Genomic DNA, 22,704 nt, shown 5'->3' on the forward strand with positions numbered 1-22,704 from the left:
GTTCTAGTCTCTCCTATGAGGGGAAACATCCTCTCAGGATCTTATATGTTTCAATAAGATCATCTCTCATTCTTCTAAACTCCAATGTATACAGGTCCAACTTTTCCTGGGATGAGGGGGTTATCTTATGAGGAATCAGTTGAGTGAACCTTCTCTGAACTGCCTCTAAAGCAATTATGTCCTTTCTTAAATAAGGAGAGCAAAACTGCACACAGTATTCTAGATGTGGTCTCACCAATGCCCTGTACAACTGTAGCAAAACATCTTTTATATTCCATTCCCCTTGCAATAAATGACGACATTCCATTTGCCTTCCTAATCACTTGCTGTACCCTGCATACTAACTTTTTGTGATTCATATACTAGGACACCCACATCCCTCTGTACCTCCGAGTTCTGCAATCTCTCTCCATTTAAATAATATACTGCTTTTCTATTCCTCCTGCCAAAGTGGACAAGTTCTATTCTGCAGGGACGACGGCTAAATTTTTTTTGCATTCCCCATCCTATCTCTTACTGAGATCATCCAACTCAGCACACCTCCTGGTTCAAACCTGGAATCTGCCCCGCTCCTACGGGTCACCGTCCCACCAAACAACGCCTGAGGAGCATCAGGTCAGGAAGTCTGCAACAAACCCCATCACTTTTTCCGTACCTGACGTTAGGGAGTCCGCCTCAACGTGCTCTGCCCCATAAGTAGTCGGGGGGCTTTCATCCTCGGCCATGCTTCCAGCCTCTGACAGGATAATCTCGCTGCAATCAAAGAGAGAGGGAGAGAGTCACAGAAACCGAATCAGCTGGAAACTCTCCACACGTTGCTAACTTTACATAAACACTGGCAAAAAAAGAATTGGTTGCCCCTCTAGTTTTTTTTGGGTGTCAGCTGTGGCTCAGTGGGTAGCTCTCTCGTCCCTGAGTCAGAAGGTTGTGGGTTCAAGTCCCACTCCAGAGACTTGAGCATATAATCCAGTCTGACACTCACAGTGCAGCACTGTCAGAGGTGCTGTCTTTTGGATGAGACGTTAAACCAAGGGCCCGTCTGCCCTCTCAGGTTGAAGGACGAGATCCCATGGTACTATTTCGAAGAAGAGCAGGGGAGTTCTCATGGCTAATATCTATCCCTCAACCTACATCACTAAAAAAACAGATGATCTGGTTATTATCACAGTGCTGTTCGTGGGATCTTGCTGTGCGCAAATTAATGCACCACTAGGATGACAAAGGGGCAGCAGATTGATAAGTAGCTCTGATGGAATAGCCAAGCAGTAAAGGCAAGTGGGCTAGACACAGACCTAGCTCACATCTGGCATCCGAGTTCAAACCCAGGCCAGAGTTAGTGGGACGCAAAAGTCTGTCTCTTGCTGCTGGTTGTAAGGAAATGAGTTTGCACCAGCCTCCTAGCAGGGACGAGTCCTAACTCAGCACTGACCAACATTAAATTAGAAATTCGCACAGAGGACACAGGATGGCCGGAGTGGGGGGAAATGCCTTGCTAATGCAATAGGGGGCGCTCCTGCTTACAGGGTTGAGGCAGAGCGTTGGGGCTGACCAGAAGGAGTTTACTCCGCACCTGCCCACGTTACATCCGATGGCGGAGCGCTCGATGCTAACAAGGGGGTGCTCGAAACGGAATGCATTCCTTTTGCCCGTGCACCAACATTAGTGTCAGCTGTGGCTCCGTGCGTAGCACTCTCACTGAAAACGGATTATCTGGTCATTATCGCATTGCTGTTTGTGGGACCTTGCTGTGCGTAAATTGACTGCCACAACAGTGACTACACTTCAAAAAGTACTTCATTGGCTGTAAAGCGCTTTGGGACATCCTGAGGTCGTGAAAGGCGCTATATAAATACAAGTCTTTCTTTCTTGTGGGTTAAATCCACTGTGTTATATGTTCTGCAAATCAACTACTCACTCAGACCCCTCTCGGCGAAAATCCTTTGTGATTTCTCCGTGGCCAGGTTACGTTGTAAGCCATAAATTCCTCTAACACCCACCTCCCTCCACACCATCACTTCAGCAGAGAGAAGCTTTTGACAGCCCATGGAGTTCTCAACTGGGAGTCCGACGGTCCGGGGGATGGATGGAGTGGCGAGTAAAGGGGATGAGTAGCAAGAAAGATTAGAAAGACAGTCAAACTCCAGAGAGGTGATGGTTAAGGGGTATCCTCACTGATGTGCATGAAATATTAAATGGGATATAGATAAAGGTGAACCCAGGATATTACTTGGAGGAGAACAGGACAGAAATTTCAAAGAGTGAAAAGTAAATTTTAAAACGGATCTTAGTGTTAATTTCCTCACTCAAAGGGAGATAAAACATTTGGAATAATCTACCAGGTAAAGGAGTGGAATTCAAGATACTTGGGGAGTGGGGGGTTCCAGTGGAATGCTGGGCTGGATAAGCTTGATTTTCCTGCAATCTTATGACGGTACAGCACGCGCTGAGTGAAGAGCCGTGTCGGGGCAGCCTGTACCTGCTGTGTTGCCCCTGTTCCTCCAGGGTCTGTAGCAGGACGTCCTGGTGCATGGTCTGGATGTGGTGCAGGAGCGTCGCCTCCTTGGTGTATTTCTTCCTGCAGTGGCCACAGCTCAGCATTCGGGCGTTGGTCATGTGGATGTTTCTCACGTGTCGGCGCAGGTCACCTGCAAAATAAAACACTCATTGGAAAAGGTTCTGCAACTTTTGTTCATTTATCTCTCACCCCTCGGAGGGATCAACTCCTTGTTGGGGTGCAATCCGGTGGGCAATGGCGACCTTCTGGCATTTCTTGCCGAAGTGGCCATTCTTCATGTGTGAGCCTAGGGGGAGAGTGTTGGCAGGCAGTTTGGATGAGAAAAGGATGGCCTCATCTGTGATACCTTCAGTATCAGGTACACACGCGTACATGTACACACAACACTTCCCTGCAATGGCCACTGGATAGCAATAGGGAGCTAGAACCATGATCGCATCCATTTCCTCTTCCCCTTCCCTGGGGCACTAATGCCAACTGTATAGCCCCCCAGCTGAGACCAGCCAGAAGCATGCGGCCTGCGCCTGTTACACTTTATCCCAGCAGAGCGGTCAATGTCTGTTACACCGTATCCCAGAGGGCGGTCAGTGCCTGTTACACTGTACCCCAGAGAGCGGTCAGTGCCTGTTACACCGTACCCTAGCAGAGGGCGGTCAGTGCCTGTTACACCGTACCCCAGCAGAGGGCGGTCAGTGCCTGTTATACCGTACCCCAGCAGAGGGCGGTCAGTGCCTGTCACACCGTACCCCAGCAGAGGGCGGTCAGTGCCTGTCACACTGTACCCCAGAGAGCGATCAGTGCCTGTCACACTGTACCCCAAGAGAGCGGTCAGTGCCTGTTACACTGTACCCCAGAGAGCGGTCAGTGCCTGTTACACTGTACCCCAGCAGAGGGCGGTCAGTGCCTGTTGCACCGTACCCCAGCAGAGGGCGGTCAGTGCCTGTTACACCGTACCCCAGCAGAGAGCGGTCGGTGCCTGTTACACCGTACGCCGGCAGAGAGCGGTCAGTGCCTGTTACACTTTACCCCAGAGGGCGGTCAGTGCCTGTCACACTGTACCCCAGCAGAGGGCGGTCAGTGCCTGTCACACTGTACCCCAGCAGAGGGCGGTCAGTGCCTGTTACACTGTACCCCAGCAGAGGGCGGTCAGTGCCTGTCACACTGTATCCCAGCAGAGGGCGGTCAGTGCCTGTCACACTATACCCCAGCAGAGGGCGGTCAGTGCCTGTTACACTGTACCCCAGCAGAGGGCGGTCAGTGCCTGTCACACTGTATCCCAGCAGAGGGCGGTCAGTGCCTGTCACACTGTACCCCAGCAGAGGGCGGTCAGTGCCTGTCACACTGGACCCCAGCAGAGGGCGGTCAGTGCCTGTCACACTGTACCCCAGCAGAGGGCGGTCAGTGCCTGTCACACTGTACCCCAGCAGAGGGCGGTCAGTGCCTGTCACACTGTACCCCAGCAGAGGGCGGTCAGTGCCTGTCACACTGTACCCCAGCAGAGGGCGGTCAGTGCCGGTTACACCGTACCCCAGCAGAGGGCGGTCAGTGCCTGTCACACTTTACCCCAGAGAGCGGTCAGTGCCTGTCACACTGTACCCCAGCAGAGGGCGGTCAGTGCCTGTTACACTTTACCCCAGAGAGCGGTCAGTGCCTGTCACACTGTACCTCAGCAGAGGGCGGTCAGTGCCTGTTACACTTTACCCCAGAGAGCGGTCAGTGCCTGTCACACTGTACCCCAGCAGAGGGCGGTCAGTGCCTGTTACACTTTACCCCACAGGGCGGTCAGTGCCTGTTACACTGTACCCCAGCAGAGGGCGGTCAGTGCCTGTTACACCGTACCCCAGCAGAGGGCGGTCAGTGCCTGTTACATTGTACCCCAGAGAGCGGTCAGTGCCGGTCACACTGTACCCCAGCAGAGGGTGGTCAGTGCCTGTTACATTGTACCCCAGAGAGCGGTCAGTGCCGGTCACACTGTACCCCAGCAGAGGGTGGTCAGTGCCTGTCACACTGTACCCCAGCAGAGGGCGGTCAGTGCCTGTTACATTGTACCCCAGAGAGCGGTCAGTGCCGGTCACACTGTACCCCAGCAGAGGGTGGTCAGTGCCTGTCACACTGTACCCCAGCAGAGGGCGGTCAGTGCCTGGTACACTGTACCCCAGCAGAGGGCGGTCAGTGCCTGTCACACTGTACCCCAGCAGAGGGCGGTCAGTGCCTGTCACACTGTACCCCAGCAGAGGGCGGTCAGTGCCTGGTACACTGTACCCCAGCAGAGGGCGGTCAGTGCCTGGTACACTGTACCCCAGCAGAGGGCGGTCAGTGCCTGTCACACTGTACCCCAGCAGAGGGCGGTCAGTGCCTGTCACACTGTACCCCAGCAGAGGGCGGTCAGTGCCTGGTACACTGTACCCCAGCAGAGGGCGGTCAGTGCCTGGTACACTGTACCCCAGCAGAGGGCGGTCAATAGCTCAGGAGAAGACAGAGCCTTTGGGAGAGAAGGGGAGAAAGTCAGGAGCGGAGATATTGGGGGGGGGGGGGGGGGGGGGGGGGTGGGGGTGACAGGGAAGTAAGCTCGTGTGTAATCCTGAAATATTCTGTTACAGTAGCATTAAGAAGCTGAATTCATAACTCCTGTCAGATTAACACGTACTCTGCGCGCAAGGGAAGGAATGTGCAGAATGGGCAGGGTGCCTGCCAGGGCACAGAATAGAATACATCTCATACCAGAGGTCCTCGACTTTCCATCACTTGTCACAGGGCTGTTCACATTACAGCTGGCCCGTCACTAGATACACACATTCAGCACTCTCTTAACCGCCCCCCCACCACCATATCAAATACATCATCCCACGGGACACCGCCACATAAAATACAAATCATCCCACAGGACACCGCCACATAAAATACAAATCATCCCACGGGACACCGCCACATAAAATACAAATCATCCCACGGGACACCGCCACATAAAATACAAATCATCCCACGGGACACTGCCACATAAAATACAAATCATCCCACAGGACACCGCCACATAAAATACAAATCATCCCACGGGACACCGCCACATAAAATACAAATCATCCCACGGGACACCGCCACATAAAATACAAATCACACCCGAAAAGGGCTACATCTGAGAGCCATGCCGGCCAGCCTGATATACTGCCCTGGCAAAGGGCACTGCATCTCTCGTTTCGTTTTTTTCTGTTTCCTCCCTCGCAACTAAAGGAAAATATAAATTTCCAACTCCCTCCTCCCCAAAAATAGAAATGAAGCAACTTTGGACGAAAGGGAAGAAAGAACTTGGATTGTGCTCGGCCAATATTTATCCCTTACCCAATACCACTAAAACAGATTATCTGGTCATTATCACATTGCTGTTTGTGGGATCTTGCTGTGCACAAATTGGCTGCTGCGTTTCCTACATTACAACAGTGACTGCACTTCAAAAAGTACTTCATTGGCTGTAAAGCACTTTGGGACGTCCTGAGGTCGTGAAAGACACAATATAAATGCAAGTTCTTTCTTTCTGTCTCAGAAGCTTCTGAAAATGAATTACGTACATGGAATTATTTTGAAGTTTAGTCACTGGCGTTACGCAGGGGAGTGCGGCAGTCATTCTCTCTGCACAGCAGGATCCCACAGATAGCGAAGGGGTAAATGAGCGGTTAATCGGTTCTCGGTGGTGTCGGTTGGGTGAGTGACGTTGGCCAGGGTACTGGAAGGACTCCCCTGCTCCCCTTCGAGCAGAGCCACTGGATCATTACATTCACCGGAACAGGAAGAAGGGACTGTACGTGCTGCATTCCCTATTGGAAAGATGTGAGGGACGCTATATAAATGCAAACTGCTCTATCGCCGCTCTGTCTAACTTTCACACTACACCTGGTGAGACAGTAAGAGTATGGTCAGCTCCTAGACCATTCCCCCAATGGCCTCCCCCCACCCCTCTAAAGCTGATTGCCAGGAGGCACCACTTGGGACAAAAAATCTCCTTCCCAAATTCCCCTACATGGGAGAGGACCTTGCACAAGTTCGTGGTGAAGGGAATGGGGATCGAACTCTCATACGTTCTATCCTAGAGTGCCAGGCGTTCAAAACCTGAAAATTCAGCGCATCGTGGGTGCTCGTTGCAAATGAATCAGCCCGTACCGCCAACAGTTAGTGGGCGACTTGACCACAGGGGGAAATCACACACACACACACCCCCCCTCCCCCATCCCGATCCTGACCCCCACGCGGAGCCCACATGCCTGAAACTTCCAGAAGGAGTGAACCGGGGTTACGACCAGGAGCCTCTGTGTCGGAACATTTTATTTAATGTCAGCCCACTGAGCACACAGCGCACACACTGCTGATGTTTACAGCCTCCCCATGTGACACGTCGTTAAAAGTCAAGGCTTAAAAAAGGCTCTTTAAAATAACAGACGTTCCTTACATTTAAATAACTGGACATTCTGCTCTGAGTCACACCAAAGTAACGTCTGTATTATGCAAGGGAGAAAACAGCTTTTTTTTAAACTGATAAATCACAGTGAAGGGCCAAGACCCATAAAACCGGTTGTGTTTGTTTTTGTATCTCCGCACTCTTCCCTTAGAGAACCTGTGTGAAGAAGTGGAAGGATTCGTGGGCTGAACAGTCCGACAGGCCGCGACGTGAATGCTCCTTCCATGGCTGTAACCACCTTTGCACCAGCCCATAGGTGGTTAGTCCTGTACGGTGGAAGCGTTTTATGGGCCCCCACAACCATGAGGAGGGGGAAGGGGGAGGCACCGGACACGAGAATCCCGCTGGATGTCAGCCCGGAATTCAGAACCGGTCCCCGCTCCCCAGGACCGCCTGGAGTGGGGTTTGAACCCTGTACCTTCAGACCCTAAGGCGGGAATGCTGCCCCTCGGCCAAAGGTTCACTCCAGAGCACTGGGTAAAAAGAGTAGAAGAGAAGATGAGATCACTCAGGAAATGGTTATCAGGTGACACCAAGTTGAAGTTTCAAAAGCCCGCAGATTATTAGAGGGCGGGGAGACAGAGGGAGGAGAGGAACTGCCCTGGATTGAGGTCCTGGAGAAAAATGACTTAAGAGCAGGAGATAGTGTGTGATAACAGTGTGAGGGTGAAGAGGGGTTTGAATCATTTATATATAGAAGAACGGATACCCGGGAGTGAGTTACGGGCTGGAATCTAATTGAGGGGTTCGGGTGGTTTATATATAGAAGAACGGATACCCGGGAGTGAGTTACAGGCTGGAATCTAATTGAGGGGTTCGGGGGGGTTTATATATAGAAGAACGGATACCCGGGAGTGAGTTACGGGCTGGAATCTAATCGAGGGGTTCGGGTGGTTTATATATAGAAGAACGGATACCCGGGAGTGAGTTACGGGCTGGAATCTAATCGAGGGGTTCGGGTGGTTTATATATAGAATAACAGATACCCGGGAGTGAGTTACAGGCTGGAATCTAATCGAGGGGTTTGGGGGCCCCTCGATGACGCACTCACCGGACTGGAAGAAGGATTTCTGGCACTGGCTGCACTGGAACGGACGATCCTTGGTGTGAAACCGCTTGTGAACCACCAGATCACTAAAAATAAAGTGCAGAACAAAACATGTGAGACAAATCGGTGAATCGTGTGGTGGGGTGGGGATAAGTGTTGGTTGGGTGAGGTCTCTGCCAGCCGAACAGTACCTGAAAATTGTCCCCTACCTGGCTCTGAGGAAGCCCTTCCCGCACAGGTCGCACTTGTGGGGCTGCGTTCCCGTGTGAATGTGGGTGTGTCTCCGCAGGTCGCAGTGCTGGATGAAATGGCGGTCGCAGTGTGGACACTTGTACCTGGCATCTTCCTGCAACGGTGGAGTGGGGGGAAGGGGGGGGAGGAAGGGAGAAAGAAAGAAGACCATTAGCTGCGGCTCAGTCAGCCCACTCCCCAATCCACCAGACCGCTCTGCCCCAGAGCTAAGGAGTGCGGAATAAAAAAACAACACAAGGCAGCGTTTCTTGGTCCTCGATCGCTACGTAGCAGGCTCGAGGGGCCGATTGGCCTACTCCTGCTCCTATTTCTTATGTACCCAGTGACCCTTGTTAAAAACTGACAGGATACCGGGTGGGGACAGGGTTAGGCTCGGCGATGCCTTCCGTGGTGGATTCTCACCGTCTTGCTCCACACTTAATGAGGGACCACTTGCACCGGGACTGATCGGCACCAACTAGTGGACATCCCAGCGCTTCTTGGCAGCGAGCGGGAGCAGGAACCCGGGCTGACTCTCCCCTCCCAGCACGGTGTAAGCCGGGGCTCAGTGGGTAACACTCTTGCCTCTGAGTCAGGTCGTCATGGGTCCAAGCACCACTCCAGAGACTTGAGCACAAAATCCAGGCTGACACTCCCAGCACAGTACTGAGGGAGTGCCGCACTGACGGAGGTACCCTCTTTCAGATGAGTCATTAAACCGAGGCCCCGTCTGCCCTCTCAGGTGGACGTAAAAGATCCCACAGCATTGTTTCGAAGAAGAGCAGGGGGAGTTCTCCCCGGTGTCCTGGACCAATATTTGTCCTTCAACCAACATCACTAAAAACAGATGATCTGGTCATTTTTAAAAATTCGTTCATGGGATGTGTGCGTCGCTGGCGAGGCCGGCATTTATTGCCCATCCCCTAATTGCCCTTGAAAAGGTGGTGGTGAGCCGCCTTCTTGAACCACTGCAGTCCGTGAGGTGAAGGTTCTCCCACAGTGCTGTTAGGAAGGGAGTTCCAGGATTTTGACCCAGCGATGATGAAGGAACGGCGATATATTTCCAAGTCGGGATGGTGTGTGACTTGGAGGGGAACGTGCGGGTGGTGTTGTTCCCATGTGCCTGCTGCCCTTATCCGTCTAGGTGGTAGAGGTCGCGGGTTTGGGAGGTGCTGTCGAAGAAGCCTTGGCGAGTTGCTGCAGTGCATCCTGTGATTGCTGTTTGTGGGAGCTTGCTGTGCACAAATTGGCTGCCACGTTTCCCACATTACAACAGTGACGACACTTCAAAAGTACTTCATTGGCTGTAAAGAGCTTTGGGACGTCCTGAGGTCATGATAGAAATGCAAGTTCTTTCATTTGCCGGCACGTTTGGGAGAGGAGGGAGGAAACAAGCCACAGCTGTCAAACATTAATGACCCAGTCACTCAGATCCTCTTTCTGGTTCCAAGAAGAATGGCAGATTTTTCACCCCTCATACATTTTCTTTCTTCACTCAGCAAAAAAAAAATTATTTATTATTCAGTTTAAAAATTTCTAACTAAGCCAGTCTTTATCAGCCCATCGATTAGAAAGAAAGAACTTGCATTTATATAGCGCCTTTCACAAGCTCAGGAGGTCTCAGAACGCTTTGCAGAACTCCCCTGCTCTTCTTCGGAATAGCGCCGTGGGATCTTTTACGGCGATTTCTCCTTTCCTATCCCAGGGGGGACACTTTGAGGCCAATCGTACACCTCTATCGCTGGCCGGCCGGCCTGCAATCAACTAACTCAGCACAGGGCAAGACTACAACCTGGGACTTCCCTGGTCTGTCGGGCCCAGCCGCTCGCTGCATCAGTTCACTGGGTCACGGGGAACCACTGACCTATGCTTTAGAATAAGCTAACTTCCTGTTGCCACAATTGTTTTTTTGGTCCTGCTTTTTACGTTAATATTGAAAATGCCCACGCAATCAGCTGCAATGGGAAATCCCCTACGTAAACGGGCTCTTGCAGTCGCAGACTGTGGACACGGGTGCAACGGCACGGGAGATCTACAAGTTATGTTACAAAAAGGTCTTGCAACTAACACACGCCCTGTCACACTTTGTTACAAGATACGAAACGAGAGGGAGAAAGTCAGTCACTCACTGAGCAGGTGCCTGAAATTTACCAACAGTTGCAATTGCTCTCTGATTCACCGTAGAAAATGCTACGACTTTCAGGATTTCACCACTTCCCTACAGGAATCTAAGCGGTGGCCTTAAAGGGACAGGCCAAGTTAGCGGCTAAATATCACGACCACGCTCCAGACCCTAGTCTGCCCATGAGCAACACCACGGGAGATCAACAATAACTTGCATTTATATAGCACCTTTAACATAGTAAAATGTCCCAAGGCGCTTCACAGGAGCGTAAATCAGACAAAAAAAATTTGACACCAAGCCACATAAGGAGATAAGAGGACGGGTGACTTGAAGGTAGGTTTTAAGGAGCATCTTAAAGGAGGATAGAGAGGTGGAGAGGTTTAGGGAGGGAATTCCGGAGCTTAGGGCCTAGGCGGCTGAAGGCACGGCCGCCAATGGTGGAACAATGGAAATCAGGGATGCGCAAGAGGCCGGAATTGGAGGAGCGCAGAGATCTCGGAGGGTTGCAGGGTTGGAGGAGGTTACAGAGATAGGGAGGGACGAGGCCATGGAGGGATTTGAAAACAAGGATGAGAATTTTAAAATTCTACGCGTTGCCGGACCGGGAGCCAATGTAGGTCAGCGAGCACAGTGGGTGTTGGGAGAACGGGACTTGGTGCGAGTTAGGATACGGGCAGCAGGGTTTTGGATTAGCTCAAGTTTACAGAGGGTGGAAGATGGGAGGCCGGCCAGTAGAGCATTGGAATAGTCCAGTCTGGAGTTAACAAAGGCACGGATGAGGGTTTCAGCAGCAGATGAGCTGAGGCAGGGGCGGAGACGGGCGATGTTACGGACGTGGAAGTAGGCGGTCTTGGTGACGGAGAGGATATTTAAAAAGCCCCACAGCACAAACCTCAGTGTTGACTGTGTGAATTTTCTTATGTCGGACATAGTTGCCACGACGGTTAAAGGTCAAACTACAGAGGAAGCACTTGTACAACTTTCCTTCCATTTCCACTTCAGGGTCTGTGTAAAGGAACACATTTCAGAAATATTAGTTTCGGAAGTTTAGTCTGCACACTCTCTGTGCAATCAGCAGCAGAGTTCAGCGATGGTGACACAGGACAGTTACCTTCTTGTTTCACTGACGCCTCCTCTTGACTTGTTTCCTGCGACACGGTGAATACCAGAGACCCAGCCGAGATCACAGTGTCAGCTGTGGCCAAGGTGAACTTCCGAGGTCCAGTTTGGAGCAACACCTGGGAGGTGAAAGGTCACATACCGAAACATTAATCAACACTGTGACTGGAAATTGACATTCTTTTTGTGCCCATCAAGTTGGGGGATGTTACTGCCAAGGGGGCAGACACTGTCCCATCAAACCCTCCCAGGGCAGGTGCAGCACGGGTTAGATACAGAGTAAAGCTCCCTCTACACTGTCCCATCAAACCCTCCCAGGGCAGGTGCAGCACGGGTTAGATACAGAGTAAAGCTCCCTCTACACTGTCCCATTAAACATCCCAGGGCAGGTACAGCACGGGTTAGATACAGAGTAAAGCTCCCTCCACACTGTCCCATCAAACACTCCCAGGGCAGGTACAGCACGGGTTAGATACAGAGTAAAGCTCCCTCTACACTGTCCCATCAAACTCTCCCAGGGCAGGTACAGCACGGGTTAGATACAGAGTAAAGCTCCCTCTACACTGTCCCATCAAAGTCCCAGGTATGACCAGTTAATCTGTTTTTGGTGGTGATTGAGGGAGTGACACTAGAAGAACTCCCTGTGCTTCTTTGATTTGTGCCATGGGATCTTTAACATCCACCTCAACCACTGGAAGAGGCTGATGAGGCCTTGGTTTAATGTCTCATCTGAAGGACACCAACTCTGACAGCGTTGTACCACAGACTATCCCCCTCACACTTGTCGATCCCTTACCACAAGGAACACCAACTTCGTTCCTCAATCCTCCTTCTCAACACCTTTAATCCAACTCCTTTATATAAAAAAATGCCAACTGTCCCCAAATTAACTCCTGTCTCTAACCTCGCCTGTGGTTTGTGGGTAGGGGCTGAATGTTATGCTTCAGCCGTTTCAGGGGCCCACAGCTGCACATAATATTCCTGCAATAGCAACTCACTGTCTACACTCACGCAGGAAGAATGGCCATTTGAGTGGGGAGGCACTGAAGAGCAACTGGGCCCCACAGAATTGGACCTCACTGAAATGAAAAAAAACGTACATTTATATATCGCCTTTCACCACCTCAGGATGTCCCAAAACGCTTTACAACCAATGGAGTATTTTTGAAGTGTAGTCGCTGTTGTAATTAGGAAACACGGCCAATTTGCGCACAGCAAGATCCCACAAACAGCAATGTGATAATGACCAGATCGTCTGATTTAGTGATGTTGGTTGAGGGATAATTATTGGCCCAGGACACCGGGACGAACTCCCCTGCTCTTCTTCAAAATAGTGCCAGGGGATCTTTTGTGTCCAGCTGAGAGGGCAGACGAGGCCTCGGTTTAACGTCTCATCCAAAAGACGGCACCTCCGACAGTGCAGCGCTCCCTCAGTACTGCACTGGGAGTGTCAGCCTGGATTGTGGGTCTCAAGTCTCTGGAGTGGGGACTTGAACCCACGACCTTCTGACTCAGAGGCGAGAGTGCTGCCCGCCGAGCCACAGCACCGTCTTAAGAGGAGGAGAGAAAACTGGTAAAGGAGGGAAGGGGCATTAAATTGGATAGAGTCTGTCCACAAACCCATTTCAAACAGGATATTTACGTCCAGGGGAGAGAAGGCATTCATCGAGTGAGGCTGGTCTGGATTCAAACCTGGGTTCCAAAGGTGAAAGGCCAAGGTTCAACTCAGTGCAACATTCAACACTGGTAACCAGTACTGCTCGAATCTTGATTGGGTGACATTTATTCCCCGCTGGTCCTGCTCCCTCCCCTTCGCTCCAACATTGGCGGCTGAGCCTTCAGCCGTCTAGGCACTTTGGAATTCCCTCCCTAAACCTCTCCACCTCCTTCAAGACCCTCCATAAAACCCAACCCTTTGACCAAGCTTTTGGTCACCCCTCCTGTCGTCTCCTTTGGCTCGGTGTCCATTTTTGTCTGATTAAGCCTCTGTGAAGTGCCCTTCGTAGAATCTTACAGCACAGAAGGAGGCCATTCGGCCTGTCGTGCCTGTGCCGGCTCTTTGAAAGAGCTATCCAATTTAGTCCCACACCCCAGCTTTTTCCCCATAAACCTGCAAATTAATCCTCTTCCAGTACGTGTCCAATTGCCTTTTGAAAGTTCCTATGGAATCTGCTCCCACCACCCTTTCAGGGAGTGCGTTCCAGATTTTAACAACCCTCTGTGTGAAAAAAATTTCTCCTCATTTCCCCTCTTGTTCTTTTGCCAATTATTTTAAATCTCTGACCTCTGGTTACCGACCCACTTGCCAGAGGAAAGAGTTTCCCCCCACTTGCTCTACCAAAACCCCTAATTATTTTGAACACCTCTGTTAAATCTCCCCTTGAACATTCTCTGCTCTGAGGAGAACAACCCCAGCTTCTCCAATTTCTCCACATAACTGAAGTCCCTCATCCCTGGCACCATTCTAGTAAACCACCTCTGGACCATCTCCAAGGCCTTGACATCCTTCCTAAAATGTGGGGCCCGTTTTTCTAGGTCAAAGGTGATGGATAAAAGCAAGTTGTTGTTGCATTGCGTCAACATTAGTCAGAATTGGGAGCGGGTTTTTTTTGACCAGTGGGCCGCGGTTTTCTTGGACAAATCCCAGTCGCTATGGTGCAGCGCGTCCTACCTGCGTGGGCTGTAGGAGCTCAGTGATCGCAGCGAGGTTCTTTCCGTACATCTTGATGCCGTTGGGCAGCTCCAGTATCACCTCCTCGGACCCCTGAAGCTCCAGGCTTTCCTGGGGTACGGTCGATAAGACCAAGACGTGGCGCTCGGGCCCCTCGGTGAAAGGGTCGGCTTGCCCCTCCGTTTCTATCTCCTGGCTCCCCGTCAGGAGTGGCGTCGCAATCTCACTCAGCGCCTGCGCTGTTTCCAAAAGGTCCGAGCTCTCTGTGAGGAGGGAGCAGAAGATAGGCCCCGTTAGTACATTCGCGCAGGCCCCCGTCCGCACCCTCGGTCCGGCCCCGCAGAACGGAGCTCCGGCTCTGGCTGAAGGGCTGAGGCCAGCCGGGGGGGGGGGGGGCGGAGGTCCCCCTCACCCGATGGGTGCTGGTGCTCCCCCTCCCCCATTGTAAAAGGTAGGTGGGCCTCTTTAGCTTTGGTTGCAACCCCACCGCAGGAGAAGGGACTCTCCAGATAAAAAAAAACCATCACGAAGGCAATGGAAAACCACCTCAGCACCTCTTCCCGGGTCAGCGCACAGCAAGATCCCACAAACAGCAATGTGATAATGACCAGATACTGTAATTTTTTTTAATGATATTGGTTGAGGGATCAATATTGGCCAGGACACCGGGGAGAACTCCCCTGCTCTTCTTCGAAATAGTGCCGTGGATATCTTATGTCCAACCGAGGGGGCAGACAGGGTCTCGGTTTAATGCCTCATCTGAAAGACGACAACTCCGACAGTCCAGCACCCCCTCAGTACTGGCACTGGGAGTGTCAGCTTACATTTTATGCTCAAATCTCTGGTGTGGGATTTGAACCAACAACCTTCTGACTCAGAGATAAGAGTTCTGCCCACTGAGCCACAGCTGAGATTTACTAGAATGGTACCAGGGATGAGGGACTTCAGTTATGTGGATAGACTGGAGAAACTGTGATTGTTCTCCTTAGAGCAGGGTAGGTTAAGGGGAGATTTAGTAGAGGTGTTCAAAATTATATGGGGTGCTGATACTGTAGATAAAGAGAAACTGTTTCCACTGGCAGAAGGGTCGGTAACCAGAGGAAACAGCTTTAAAATAATTGGCAAAGGAACCAGAGGGGAGATGAGGAAACATTTTTTTACGCAGCGAGTTGTTCTGATCTGGAATGCGCTGCCTGAAAGGGCGGTGGAAGCAGATTCAATAGTAACTTTCAAAAGGGAATTGGATAAATACATGAAAAGGAAAAGTTTAGAGGGCTATGGAGAAAGAGCAGGGGAGTGGGATTAATTGGCTAGCCCTTTCAAAGAGCTAGCCTAGGCACGACGGGCTAAATGGCCTCCTTCTGTGTTGTAAGATTCTATGAGATAAAAAAATAGGAGCAAATGCCTCTTTTTCCCATACAGGCCCCAAATTAAAAAGGTCCATAACCTAAACACTCCTCATAGAATCATACAGCACAGGAGGCCATTCGGCCCATCATGCCTGTGCCAGCTCTTTGAAAGAACTACGTTTAGCTTAGCACTCAGGACTGATCCTCTGATCTAACCTCGTTGTTGTGCTGTTACCTTTTGCCTCTTCTGCGCTTGGAGTGGCAACGGCAATCTGCTCTCCGCTAATCTGACCTCTTCCGGCAGTCACGGCCTCATCTGGAACATCTGGCAGGAGCGAGCAGTCTCCGCAGGCGGTCAGCGGCTCAGAGTCCGGGCTGCAAACTGTCACCAGCCCACCCAGTCCGTCAGGTGGGGTCTGGCTGTCCCGCGGCAGACGGTCCGTCTCCGCCTGCATGTTCACCGTGGCGACGGCACCTTCACCCTCCTCTCTTTGTGCCGTCACCGGGTCGGGCCTGAGGTTATAGGCGCTGAGCTGACTCGCGGCTTCTGCCGTCTCGCTGCTGACACTCAGCTCATTCACCGTCTCTGAGGGACGCCCTTCAACTTCCATACTGTAACCTGTTGGGAGCAATTTTGATTCAATCAATGAGACCAAAGACAAGACATCTGTTACAACCTCTCATTCAAAATCCATCCTTTCATATAACCCATTTAAGAAAGCCTGGGCCCAGAAAAGGCTCCTCAGCTCATCAAACTCACAGCCCGTGTACACTCTCCCCTCTCATAGACTCTACTCCACCCATTTAATCTCCTCCCACAGCCCATGTACATGCTCCCCTCCCATTTAATCTCCTTCCACAGCCATGTACACTCTCCCCACCCATTTAATCTCCTCCCACAGCCCATGTACATGCTCCCCTCCCATTTAATCTCCTTCCACAGCCATGTACACTCTCCCCACCCATTTAATCTCCTCCCACAGCCCATGTACATGCTCCCCTCCCATTTAATCTCCTTCCACAGCCATGTACACTCTACCCTATCATGGACTCGACTGACCATTTAATCGCCTGAGGGAAAGTTCTGTATAAACACTCCTTGTTCGCCAGCAGGAATCAATCACAACTTCAGAATATTCAAACATTCCCAGATCTCCATGATTAAGCCCTGGCCTATTGTCCTCCACAGACAATCTTCTGCCCCAACCCCACTCAGCTGTGACAGGACAAGAAGCATCTTCTCAGTCTACACCCATCCCAATAACCTCCAATCCCATCCCAATAAGGATTTTAACCAGCCCCATATTGAAGTTACTATACTGAATCACATACAGGTCCCACTGTTATTTTGTAAAAGCCAAAAAACAGTTTGAGATGGGGTGCAGACTATATATATATATAAATAATATACACACACACACACACACACACACACACAGATATACATATATATATATATATATATATGGTAATACAGTAATTGGCATGGCTTTGACTGCATTTGTTGGGGGTTTGTTCCAAACCCAGTAATGTGCAGGGGAAATTAAGTTTCTAATCTCCGGTCTCCCTAGATATTCAAACACTGGTAACCTGTGTCCCCAATTCCATGTTCACAGTACGAGCCCTGATCTGTTGCTGGGCAGAAGAGCTTGAACTAATTAACAATTGTGTTTATGCGGATTAAAAAAAAAATCCCTTTTATAATTTCGCCCCCAGTTTTTGTCACCTTTTTTCTCCACAGAAGCTGCTCATCACCTCCCAGCTTCCCCACAGTTATTGGCGATTATTTACCCCCAGGAAGGATCCACTTCAAATACAACCCCCCACCCCCAGCCAATACAGCTGATGGTCCATTCCTAAATTCCCAAGCCAACTATATTATTGGCTATAAAGAAATGTGGAAGAGCATGCCAGGGCTGATTTTGTCTCTTAACTCCTAGTGGGAGTGGGGGATGAGGTTACATAGAATGTACAGTAGAGAAACAGGCCATTCGGCCCAACAGGTCCCTGTTGATGTTTATGTTCCACATGAGCCTCCCCCCTCCCTATTTCATCTAACCCCATCAGCATATCCTTCTATTCCTTTCTCCCTCATGTGTTTTTCTAGCTTCCCCTTAAATGCATCTATGCTATTCACCTCAACTACTCCTTATGGTAGCGAGTTCCACATTCTAACCACTCTCTGGGTAAAGGAGTTTCTCCTGAATTCCCTATTGGATTTATTAGTGACAATATTATACTTATGGCCCCTAGGTCCCCCCTGCAAGTGGAAACATCTTCTCCACATCTACCCTATCAAACAGTTTCATAATCTTCAAGACCTCAATCAGGTCACCCCTCAGTCTTTTTTTCTAGAGAAGAGTCCCAACCTGTTTAATCTTTCCTGATAGGTATAACCTCTCAGTTCTAGTACCATCCTAGTAAATCTTTTTTGTACTTTCTCCAGTGCCTCTATATCCTTTTTACTTTCACCCGAGAGGGCAGACGGGGCATCGGTTTAAAGTCTCATCCGAAAGACAGCACCTCCGACAGTGCAGCACTCCCTCAGTACTGTGCCAGCAGCGTCAGCCTAGATTATGTGCTTAAATCCCCGGAGTGGGACTCGAACCCACGACCTTCTGACTCCCTTTTCCATAATCTGCCATTCTTTTCAAGAAATGAAATTTTAAAACAGACTGTAAACACCCCCTGAAACAATAATAAGAACAGCAACACACACAACTTTAAAAAAAAAACAACATTAATAGCTCAGTATCTTGTAGCATTATATACTCAAATAAGGAATTGTTTTGAGGCAAAGCAATAACCTGAAAAGCCGCAGCAGGACAAAATAGTTAAGAGCTACATGTGGCAATGAATTTGCAAAAACAGTTGAATATAAAAAGAAATCTGCAAAGATGTAAATTTAGCTGAAAAAAATCACTTGTCCCCACATTTACAGGGAGGAGTTGTGATTCTCCACAGACAGGTCACTCTCTCCCCCTTCCCCTCCTGACTCTGCTATTATAGGGGGGGTGGGGTAGAGAGGGAAGAGGGGTGGAGGGAGAGGGGAAGGAGGGAGGAGGGAGGGAGAGGGGAGGGAGGAGGGAGATGGAGAGGAGGGAGATTGGAGGGGGGAGGATGGGGTAGAGAGGGAATGGGGGAGGGGAGAGGGGTAATGAGGGGGGAGGGAGAGGGGGGTAAGGGGTGTAGGGGGGGAGGGGAGAGGGGGTAAGGGGGTAGGGGGGAGGGAGAGGGGGGTAAGGGGTAGAGGGGGGGAGGGGAGAGGGGGGGGGGGGAGAGGGGGGGGAGGGGGGGGAGGGGGAGAGGGGGTAGGGGGGGTAGGGGAGAGGGGGGGTAGGGGGGGAGGGGAGAGGGGGGGTAGGGGGGAGGGGAGAGGGGGGGAGGGGAGAGGGGGTAGGGGGGAGGGGAGAGGGGGTAGAGAGGGGATGGGGGGAGAGGGGGTAGGGGGGGAGGGGGTCTCTGTCTGCAGCTTGAAGATTTTCCCCGAAGTTTTGTGTTTTTTTCTCCCCCACCCTGTGAGAGGAGATTCCGCGAAGGACACCAGCAGCATCCGCGAAGCCCAGGGCGGCGCCATCATGGAGGCCGAGGAACAAAGAGAGTGTTTCTGGGGACAGAATGAGGAGCGGCGGGGACTGCCGCTCACAGCGCCACCTACTGTCTGGGAGGTCCACATTGCTGTTGTTATTTATTTGAACTAAGTAATGTACATTTAATTTATATGCTTAGTTATACATATAATTTATGTGTGTAATATTTATATTATTTGTGTGTATTATATATAATATAATTTATGCATATTATATATAATGTATGCACATTATATATAATATAATTTAAGTGTGTGTTATATATAATTTATGTGTGTATTATATATATTATAATTTATGTGTGTATTATATATAATATAATTTATGTGTGTAGTATATATAATATAATTTATGTGTGTATTATATATTATACTTTATGTGTGTATTATATATATTATAATTTATGTGTGTATTATATATATTATACTTTATGTGAGTATTATATATTATAATTTATGTGTGTATTATATATATTATACTTTATGTGTGTATTATATATATTATAATTTATGTGTGTATTATATATATTATACTTTATGTGTGTATTATATATATTATAATTTATGTGTGTATTATATATAATATAATTTATGTGTGTATTATATATATTATAATTTATGTGTGTATTATATATATATTATACTTTATGTGTGTATTATATATATTATAATTTATGTGTGTATTATATATAATATAATTTATGTGTGTAGTATATATAATATAATTTATGTGTGTATTATATATATTATAATTTATGTGTGTATTATATATAATATAATTTATGTGTGTATTATATATATTATAATTTATGTGTATTATATATATTATAATTTATGTGTGTATTATATATAATATAATTTATGTGTGTATTATATATATTATAATTTATGTGTGTATTATATATAATATAATTTATGTGTGTAGTATATATATTATAATTTATGTGTGTTTTATATATAATATAATTTATGTGTGTATTATATATATTATAATTTATGTGCGTATTATATATAATATAATTTATCTGTGTAGTATATATAATATAATTTATGTGTGTATTATATATATTATAATTTATGTGTGTATTATATATAATATAATTTATGTGTGTATTATATATATTATAATTTATGTGTCTATTATATATAATATAATTTATGTGTGTATTATATATATTATAATTTATGTGTGTATTATATGTAATATAATTTATGTGTGTATTATATATATTATAATTTATGTGTGTATTATATATAATATAATTTATGTGTGTATTATATATATTATAATTTATGTGTGTATTATATGTAATATAATTTATGTGTGTATTATATATAATATAATTTATGTGTGTATTATATATATTATACTTTATGTGTGTATTATATATATTATAATTTATGTGTGTATTATATACATTATAATTTATGTGTGTATTATATATAATATAATTTATGTGTGTATTATATATATTATAATTTATGTGTGTATTATATATATTATACTTTATGTGTGTATTATATATATTATAATTTATGTGTGTATTATATATAATATAATTTATCTGTGTAGTATATATAATATAATTTATGTGTGTATTATATATATTATAATTTATGTGTGTATTATATATAATATAATTTATGTGTGTAGTATATATATTATAATTTATGTGTGTTTTATATATAATATAATTTATGTGTGTATTATATATATTATAATTTATGTGTGTATTATATATAATATAATTTATCTGTGTAGTATATATAATATAATTTATGTGTGTATTATATATATTATAATTTATGTGTGTATTATATATAATATAATTTATGTGTGTATTATATATATTATAATTTATGTGTGTATTATATATAATATAATTTATGTGTGTATTATATATATTATAATTTATGTGTGTATTATATGTAATATAATTTATGTGTGTATTATATATATTATAATTTATGTGTGTATTATATGTAATATAATTTATGTGTGTATTATATATATTATAATTTATGTGTGTATTATATATAATATAATTTATGTGTGTATTATATATATTATAATTTATGTGTGTATTATATATAATATAATTTATGTGTGTAGTATATATATTATAATTTATGTGTGTATTATATATAATATAATTTATGTGTGTATTATATATATTATAATTTATGTGTGTATTATATATAATATAATTTATGTGTGTAGTATATATAATATAATTTATCTGTGTAGTATATATAATATAATTTATGTGTGTATTATATATATTATAATTTATGTGTGTATTATATATAATATAATTTATGTGTGTATTATATATATTATAATTTATGTGTGTATTATATATATTATAATTTATGTGTGTATTATATATATTATAATTTATGTGTGTATTATATATAATATAATTTATGTGTGTATTATATATATTATAATTTATGTGTGTATTATATGTAATATAATTTATGTGTGTATTATATATAATATAATTTATGTGTGTATTATATATATTATAATTTATGTGTGTATTATATGTAATATAATTTATGTGTGTATTATATATAATATAATTTATGTGTGTATTATATATATTATAATTTATGTGTGTATTATATATATTATAATTTATGTGTGTATTATATGTAATATAATTTATGTGTGTATTATATATAATATAATTTATGTGTGTATTATATATATTATAATTTATGTGTGTATTATATGTAATATAATTTATGTGTGTATTATATATAATATAATTTATGTGTGTATTATATATATTATAATTTATGTGTGTATTATATGTAATATAATTTATGTGTGTATTATATATAATATAATTTATGTTACATATATCCAACATTCTCTGTTTCTATAAAACGTTTACATAAAACAACAACAACTTGTATTTACATAGTTAACAGTAAAGATTCAGAGACTTGAGCACATAATCCAGGCTGACACTACCAGTACAGAGTGCTGCCGTCTTTTGGATGAGGCGTTAAACCAAGGCCCTGTCTGCCCTCTCAGGTGGAGGTAAAAGATCCCACGGCCACTATTTCGAAGAAGAGCAGAGGAGTTCTCCCCGGTGGCCTGACCAATATTTATATCTCAAACGTCACTAAAATGGATTATCTGGTCATTGCTGTTTGTGGGATCTTGCTGTGCGCAAATTGTCTGCTGCACTTCCTACATTACAACAGTGACTACAATGTTAATATCTCATTGGCTGAGAAGTGCTTTGATGCGTCATGAGGACGTGAAAGGCGCCATATAATGCAAGTTCTTTCTTCGTTCTGAGAAGTTCATTAGGGTTTCCTTGTATTTGCCAAACACTGTGACAGAAGAATGTCATCGTAATGTGTCACTGCCATCCTGGTATATAATGTCACATTTCCGGCTATTTTCTCTCCCCACCGAGCGGAGCAGCTTTCTCCAGTCCCAAGGACGTTGGTCATTATCGGGCGGGGGGGGGTGGGGGTTGTTGTTCGATCGGCCTCATGATGCGTCATGGATGACCAGGGCTCCAGGAGCGATGCTTGGTTGCCATTGGGAAGTGGGGAGGAATTTTCACTCAGGCTTTCCTGCAATTTC

At 46.1% G+C, this 22,704-nt stretch overlaps 1 protein-coding gene across 4 annotated transcripts in view; it reads right to left on the reverse strand.

Annotated features, from left to right (window-relative positions):
• The window catches only part of LOC137339936 (uncharacterized), a 47,675-nt gene that overhangs the window by 3,350 nt on the left and 21,621 nt on the right, over positions 1–22,704 (reverse strand). For 2 of the 4 annotated variants that reach the window (XM_068002027.1, XM_068002030.1), the window contains exons 3-10: positions 15,741–16,124; positions 14,157–14,419; positions 11,478–11,604; positions 11,259–11,371; positions 8,220–8,356; positions 8,014–8,096; positions 2,477–2,645; positions 656–753 (exon numbers count right to left, since the gene is read on the reverse strand). In XM_068002027.1, coding sequence (XP_067858128.1) covers positions 656–753; positions 2,477–2,645; positions 8,014–8,096; positions 8,220–8,356; positions 11,259–11,371; positions 11,478–11,604; positions 14,157–14,419; positions 15,741–16,116 — 1,366 coding nt within the window. In that variant the 5' untranslated portion in view covers positions 16,117–16,124. Of the gene's footprint in view, positions 1–655; positions 754–2,476; positions 2,646–8,013; positions 8,097–8,219; positions 8,357–11,258; positions 11,372–11,477; positions 11,605–14,156; positions 14,420–15,740; positions 16,125–18,312; positions 18,513–19,020; positions 19,105–22,704 lie in introns of those variants that run through there. The other 2 variants (XM_068002026.1, XM_068002028.1) reach the window with 2 other exon arrangements.

The sequence above is a fragment of the Heptranchias perlo genome, chromosome 21 (genome assembly GCF_035084215.1).
Source record: "Heptranchias perlo isolate sHepPer1 chromosome 21, sHepPer1.hap1, whole genome shotgun sequence".
In the NCBI taxonomy this organism is placed as follows: Eukaryota; Metazoa; Chordata; class Chondrichthyes; order Hexanchiformes; family Hexanchidae; genus Heptranchias; species Heptranchias perlo.